The following is a 7,896-nucleotide window of genomic DNA, read 5'->3' as shown; positions in this document are numbered from 1 at the left end:
ATAGGGAGGATAAAAAAGAACTATTACTAAAAGGAGAGTGGGATCATCCTGTGGTTACGATGATGGGAATAACTAAGCAGAAATTTAGAAACGAACACGAAATGTATATAAATGAATTTTCTCATTATTCGTTATTTTCGGGTCTTTTCGTGGATCCTAGATGATGTACTCAGTCGACAGAGCCTTATACTTGGGTGCTATCTGAGTGCGTGGATTTGTAGTCTGAAACCTGGTCGATAGACAAGGGTGCTTGTTGAAGGCAAGGGAACTCCAAGATGAGATAGGATACCCATATGTGCACGTATGCGTCAAGTTTTAGAACTAGTTTGGCCTATTTTTTAAGTTTAGGCATTAAAGTGAACATCCGTGTTGAGTTTAAACACCACCGATGTTATTATTACCTCATCTAAAAAATAGAATGAAACAAAATCCCGAGTGTACCACACCGAGATGAACACTAAATAGAAAAAATATGAAATATTCCTACATGAAACATGATTAAATGTTTTTAGGTTGTTGCAAAATTCATCCACAAATAACATTCAGTACAAAAAATTGTACCCTGGAGGAGTTGAACGCGAGACCAACAGATAGCTGATTAGCAATCATCCGTACAAGCCAGGAGTATTTATTTGGCAGTATAATCGACTGCCTCTCTCTCGCCCCATCGGACATGCACATGCCACGAGTCTCCTTCCATCCTCCGTGCCTTTGAGCATCTTCCGCTACCATCCCAAATCCTCCCCGTTTTCTATCCTCATCATCCTCGCCATCACCTCGTCAATGGCGATATCGAAGCCATCCCTCATATCCCCCTCAAACCTCACCCTGGGGTCTGTGTACACGAACCTCGGGATCATCTTGATCACCTCTTCTCTCATGGCGGCCACCTCCTCATCGGTAAACCTGCTCAGCACCTCCTCGATGTCCACCTTCCCTTCTAGGACATGGTCATTGTCGATGAATACCGAGTAGCTGCGGTGGACGCCGTCCCTGCCTCTGTCCGGCTCGTGCCATCGATACTGCTTCTCGAAGGTGGATGCCTCATGGAAAAAGACGGGGATGCAGCCAGCGACCACCGCGTCGATGGACGACCGGCGCATGAAGGAGTCGCCATACGGCTGGAGGCAGAACTGGGAAGAAACGAATAGGTACATGAGCTTCTCCGGGGACTGGCAGGTGATGCTGCCCTCCAGGCCGTGGCTGCAGTCTAGCATGCCGCATCGGCTCGAGGATTCGCACTGGTCGATGACGCGGTCGCGGAGGACCAGCGTGCCGTTGGGACGCCGCCCGCCGGCGAACGCGAACAGCCACGGCCGGTGCGCGCCGCGAGCGCGCGCCTGCCATGCTGCAACTTCGCTGGAGGACGACGGGTGGAAGTAGGTGGGGTAAGGCACGGCCATGTCCCGCCGCTCCCAGATGTTGGACTCGATGGTGAGCACCGTCATGTTCAAGCACTCGGGCCGGTTGAGGAAGCCGTTGCCGCAGCCTTGGCTGTCATCGCCGCCGCTGCGTCGGAACATCCACGTGGTCTTGGACGCGACCATGAAGTGGTCGCGTCCGCCGAGCGTCGCCCACCGTGGCTGCGACGACAGCCACCGGAGGAACTCCCCGGAAGGCCCATCGCGCACCATAGCGCTGGTGTCACAGGTGTAGTGGTTCAGCTCCAGGCCCGGGTAGTACGGAACGTACACTGCCGTCGCGGCCGCCGGGTTGTCGGTGAGGCACTCGTACCTCCACATCCGTGTGTGGAACATCACCTCCAGGGCGTGGTGGTTGGTATTGAACCTACGTAGATCCACACATTAAATCAAGATGTGTTTAGGAGGCAGAGAACGCAAAAGAAACTCGATGGGTTCGAAAGGTAGTGCCATCGTACACGTAGATTATGTGCGCGGTTGCTTACCATCCGCCGTTGGGGATGACACCGTTGGTGTGGTTGCTGGAGAGGGGAACAAGCTCTGGGCCGAGGCCGGCATTGGACATGACGATGCACGCATCCTCAAACTCCGGCGACCCCTCAAGGCAGCCGCGAAGAAGGTTAAACCGTGACGGTAGATGCAGCATGAACACTCGCCGCTCGTTGCACGACCGATGCTCGACAACGGCTGGCTGGGGAGAGAGCAGGAGACTGGTGGTGGGTCCGGCTGCCGCACCATGGTGAGAGGAGGAGGGCTTGTATGTGTAACTCAAGATGGGGATGTGCAAGAACTGGAAGTGGAGGAGGCAGGATAGGAGCCATGAGCCGATGAAGAGGAGGCCGTAGAGTATGAACTTGTTGCGGCAGCTGCGAGCTTCCATGGCGGGGCTAGTTGAGATTTCAGAAGCAAGAGAAGCGCATCTAGCAGTACTTCTATTGATAAGTACTAGTAGAAAATTAAACAACCTGGTACTAGTCATCCAGTTTGACTTGGTTGCTCCTACGATTTGCTCCAAGCTGGGGCTTGGTCTACAGACGTGGGTGCTCTTAAGATTTGCTCTAGTTGAGATGGGTTTACATTCCACAGATCAATTAGACTATCCACGGCGGAAGTATCATATTTAGTACTATCATGCATGTCAAACAAACAATTTTCAGAAGATGATAAAATGAAGAAAGAGAGAATGAAGTATCATATTATTATACTGTGTCATCCACTATAAAGATAGGATCATACAGTACTATCATATCTAGAACTGTAATGTATGATATTCCCTACTGCAAATGGCTTGAAAGTTTAAATTATCGGGTATCCATTCGATGAGGGCACTCCCGGCCCACTGCTTCATTCTGTATTTTTCAGAACTCGGTGTTTGTAGCTTAAAATATAATACAGTGCATTGGGACTGCCCTAAAGGCTGTCATCGAGGTAAAAACTTTTATGTGCTGGCTTATTTAACAATTTTTATATTGTAGTATCTCAATGTAAATACTGATCCTAGCAAGCGCATTAACACAAGTACCAATTTTTCTCACAAAATACATTATATGAATATACTTTTATATACAACACTAAGTACAACGCATTGTAAGTTGTATCTAAACACATATTTGTTATATACTATATGATACTACCTCCATCTCGGTTTATTAGTCCCCATCGTATTTTGGGTCAGAGTTTGATCACATATTTGGCTAGCAAAACATGAATGTGTGTTACCAAAAAATCATATTATTTGATTTGTACTCGAATTTAGCTTCCAATAATGTTATTTTTGCTACGTATAACTCATATTATATTTGTTAAAATTATGATCAAAATAGGAATCAAAAGATAAGAGGGACTATTAAATCAGGACGGAGATAGTATAGCTCAAGATATGATGCATTGGGAGTGCCCTGAGGTCAACTTACATCTCGAGATACGATGCATTGGCGTTGCACCTAGCTCAACTTACATCTCGAGGCCAGCAGTACTAGGTTGATTGAGTACGCAGTACTAGGCCAACATACATTTGACTGGGCGAGCTAGCAGATTTTTCTGCTTACAGTCACATGCAAGGGTTGTATGTTAGTTAAGCTGCAACCTTCCATTCTCTCTGTCTCCATTAACTACCATGCCACATGAGGAAAATGCCGATTAAACTGTGCTAAGAAACCTGCACATTGAGAGAGCCCTCACAATCCTAGATATTCCCGAATTATTAGTCGGTTGTGCAGTTAATCAATCGAAGTCCATGCAATTAATCACCCTCTATGCTTGTGTTTTATATGAGAATATCTCCACCTGGCATGGTGGCCATTGTATAAGGAGACTCCACCACAATATGCACTACTGCAAGGGCTCACGTTGCGTGTAGCACGCAAAATATCAAGGCATTAACTGATCTTTGAGTTTTGCTGCCGCTTGGAGCGACAATACAGGCACTTCGAATGGCCAAATCAAGGGAGAAAGATGACAACCGCGGATAATTAATAGCTAGTTTTGTCGCAGCGACTTATCCTCCCAACTAAAATACTAGTCTGGAGGGAGTAGAAGAAAATTAAAGACAATGAACCCAATGCATTGTCTCTTAGGTGTGTTATCTAAGTCATAGTCTATTTAACTGGTTTATGGATAATATTTTCATTTTAACATTATGGCCTACTTGTAGAACAAAGAAAAGGACATAAAAATATGGAGAATTAATTATATTGCCTATAGAAACGAGTTAAGAGCCATATCTCCACTCATGTGTTGCCTTTGCCAATCTGTTAATTGTAATAATGAGTGACGAGGTCCCAGACCCGGAGTGCCTAACGTAAAGGAGCCCGGCCTCAGCATTAACCAGGGCCCACTAGGCCCATGGAGCATCTCGGAACCCTAAGAAGACGAAGGCAATGAGTGTGTTCCCCAAAATGGAGGGCCGCAGCCGTATGAATATGGCCTACCCCCCGTATGCAAACCCTAGGCCTCTCCTATCTATATAAATCTAGGCCTAGAACCTCATTAGGGATTCGATCTAGAACTGAACTCTCGATAGACATCCCAAACACCATTGTAATCCTCTAGGTATCCCCTCACCATCAATACCAAAACAATGCAGGACGTAGGGTATTACTCTCCGGAAATCCGATCCTGGGTAAATAGTGTGTGCAGACTCTGTTCTTGTACTTCCGGTCTGGCCATGAACCCTACCGAGGGAACTAACGGGAATTCCCTCAGTCATCGAGTGCGAGAAATATATCATAATTAGTCATGTAGCAAATATCACCGGAAAAAAATGGTATGACCTTTGCCAAAATTTGGCCATATTGAGTACCAATAATTTGTCAAAAAAGAAATTAATCAATGGTTAGCTAAAGCATTGGCACTCAATTTGATCCCTGCAAATTAAAGAAGGAGTGCTCGATAGATGGAATTTCATGAAACAAATTCTAGCAACTGCTAAAAAAATGTGCTATATGAAGTAGTGTAGGTAGCAGTGAAGCACCTCCATTGGTGAACTTTTTTGCTTCTACTATATTTATGAACATGATAAATTACTGACTGCCACATAGCACGCGTACATAAATGAATCAACCACTTAGCAGCAGCTCCTTAACAATAATAGATAGCATCATGCAAAATTTTAAATTTGCCTAAACCTTTTCATCATCCTATAAAGATATATCATCACTTAAACCAACAAGAAAATTCCTGCAAGCAGCTAGCTTTCTAAAATTTACACTAGGCATGCATTATCACAAACACATGGGGATCATGCACTAGGTAAGGCAATGTAGCGGTGATAGCCGATCCTGCTCATGGAGGTAGGGTGCGGAGATTGAGGTGCGGAGGGGTGAGGGAAGAGCAGGTACGGGGCATACCTCACCCGGCTCTAGTAGGCGGTGTTGCGGACTGGTGAGGAGGTGCGAGAAGATGGTGACATCACATACCAACAAGGTGCACATATGTCAATGGTTTCTTTGGTAAGGCCGTGGCATGGAGAAGCAGGGTGCCAACCTGGATGGTTTCGGCTATAGAGATGGTGGAGACGTCGAAACGAGGATACGCGTTGAAGCGGTTTGGAAGAAGAGGATCAAATTAGATGGTGGTTCATTTGACGAAAATACCACTAGCGCATCGAATCGGGTCAAAGGAGTATGTACATTCCCGCCACTGGCGGACACAAGAGAGAGGTCATCACAACTAACTAAGTTAGAAGTGGACGACAATATACAAGGCCCAGCAGTACTATATCTTGCGAGTGGTGGGTGTTTTTCGCCGCTCGCCGCCGATATTTTTTGGTAATCTTGTGGTTTTAGTGTTTACAGGTATATTTTCGATTCCATTTTCATTTGTACTGAATTTACTTTACAAAAACAGTCATTTGAAAGGTTTGAAACTTTTTTTTGATTGTTTTGCTACTTTTAGGTCATTAAATGAATTTTTTAGCTATTAAAAGGAGAAAAATGCTTTGTGATTTAAAAAATGTAGTTGGCGCCTGAATAACATGAAACTTTGGATAGTGTAACTGTATGACCCCTAAAAAGGGTGCGCTATGAATTTATATGTTTTATGGAGAAAACATGACGCACTTCGTGTAAAAATTGAGGAGTCCAGTGGGAAGTATTGGGGATTCAAATATAAATTTGTCGGTTTTGAAGGGAAACTTTTTTTCATCATTTCCGCTTGAAACATTCTCTATCTTTAACATACACCATTGCAAGTTTCATGTTCAAATTTTGTACTATTATGGCTTTATATGATATATTTAATGCATATAGGAAGCGGAGTATCTCAGCTCGAGCAAATACCAGCTTGGGTGAACAGTAAAATGCAGAAATAATAGAAAAAATTCAAATACATGATTATTTTTTAACAAACATTGGAAAATGTCTTTTTTTTTGCAAAATTTCATTATGGAATGACATTCATGGAAGTCATGGCTAAAAACAAAAACGATGCTCCAAAAGTATTATTTTCAAAAGCATTTGGAGTGCTGATTGTATTTTTTCGACAACTTCTCCGAATGTCATTTCAAAATGAAACTTTGCGAACACTCAAAACATTCGTCAATGTTTACCATGAAGAATTAGTATTTTTTTAAATAATTTCCATTTTTCAGATTTTACTCTTCATGGCAAGCTCGTATGAGATCAAGCTGTGATCGGGACTTTATGCACGTCTAATAATATCCAATTATTGATGGAGATGAATCAATTTTGAACTATATGTAGATTAACAAATGCCAAAATATTGATGAACACATACCATTTAAGTTCTCGCGTATGTATTTAGGCCATATCTGCAAGTAAGAACTACACTTCATTAAGTGGGTAACCGAGTGCGGCCCTCGAGGCCGTGTTTACTTTGTAAAAATCTACACCATAGCCTTTCAAATATTTTTAAAATTTTAACCACATATCCAACATGTCATTTGATGACAGCGTTCAAAATTTCATAGGTTTCATGCCACAGTAATATTTTTTCCAAAATTCAAAGAACAAATTTATATTGTTGTAATTAAGTTGTGTGTTCCAAATTTTACATATACATACTTGAAAGTAAAAATATGATGTTTCATTAGACCTAAACACCTTATTTACGATCTTTCTTCAAATATTTTGAAAATAATTTTAAATACTTGTAGTTCAAATTTGAATTATATATAGTTAAATACAAATTTAGTCATAAAATGTCTAAGTTTTGCAAAACCATTTTCCATTCAATGTCATGGTCACAAACAATTAACACCCTAAAATCGATAAAAAAAATATAGAAAATGAAAAAAAAGCATACTTGTTTGCTCAGTGGTGGGCAAAAGCATGTTACCAGTGGTGGGTGGATAGCGGGATTGCCACTGCTAATGAAACTATCAATGGAGGGCGCATGTGTGCACCTACCTGTGGTATAGTTGCCAGTCGACTAACCTGGACCCGAAAACCAGTGGCAGGCAGGCAGTTGTATCCACCACTGCTATCATACCAGTGGCAGGTATATTTTCCTACCCGCAACTGGTATCTGGCAAAAATAGTAGTAGCAAGGCCCTCAACCTACTCGCCATTAATGTGACCCCACCTATAACCAGTTTCCTGGTAGTGCAAGTAGCATAATAGAATGGAAATTTTCATGCATGTTTGCATGAAGAGGTGAGTCTTTTGACTTATATGTTACATGCTGAGGTGAAATGCTTGTTTGTTAAGACAAATAGGTTAGTGGAAATCTAAAAATACGTTTGATTATCATATATTTCTAAAATATCTATTAATTAGAAATAGCATAGCATAATGGAAATCATCATCCATGTTAGCATGTTGAGGTGTAGTCTTTGCTATGCATAGTTGCATCTTGACGTGGACCTTTTTCCACGTATGTTGCATGCTGAGATGGCAATGCTTATAAAATAATGTTTACATCCTGATGTCTATAAAGGAGTGTTCCATTTGCCATGCATGAAGAATATAGGATGAATTGAAGGACAAAATTCATTAATACAACTTTTAAGACATGC

The 7,896-nt window shown here is 42.5% G+C and overlaps 1 protein-coding gene across 1 annotated transcript; it reads right to left on the bottom strand.

Moving 5' to 3' along the window:
- Positions 1 to 725: 725 nt before the first annotated feature.
- On the bottom strand, positions 726 to 2,301 carry LOC123171482 (xyloglucan galactosyltransferase KATAMARI1 homolog). The gene is made up of 2 exons (XM_044588966.1): positions 1,907 to 2,301; positions 726 to 1,788 (listed from the first exon to the last, which is right to left on the bottom strand). The coding sequence occupies exons 1-2, from the start codon at positions 2,299 to 2,301 to the stop codon at positions 726 to 728; spliced, it is 1,458 nt and encodes a 485-aa protein (XP_044444901.1).
- Between the last annotated feature and the right edge of the window lie 5,595 nt (positions 2,302 to 7,896).

The sequence above is a fragment of the Triticum aestivum genome, chromosome 7D (assembly GCF_018294505.1).
Source record: "Triticum aestivum cultivar Chinese Spring chromosome 7D, IWGSC CS RefSeq v2.1, whole genome shotgun sequence".
NCBI classification, from domain to species: domain Eukaryota; kingdom Viridiplantae; phylum Streptophyta; class Magnoliopsida; order Poales; family Poaceae; genus Triticum; species Triticum aestivum.
This window is presented reverse-complemented; position numbering and strand designations above follow the sequence as displayed.

Excerpts from the sequence above, each read along its gene's own strand:
- LOC123171482 (XM_044588966.1), bottom strand. The coding sequence starts at position 2,301 with ATGGAAGCTCGCAGCTGCCGCAACAAGTTCATACTCTACGGCCTCCTC. Across the intron at positions 1,789-1,906 it reads GTCATCCCCAACGGCGGATG|GTTCAATACCAACCACCACG; the intron begins GTAAGCAACCGC and ends GGATCTACGTAG.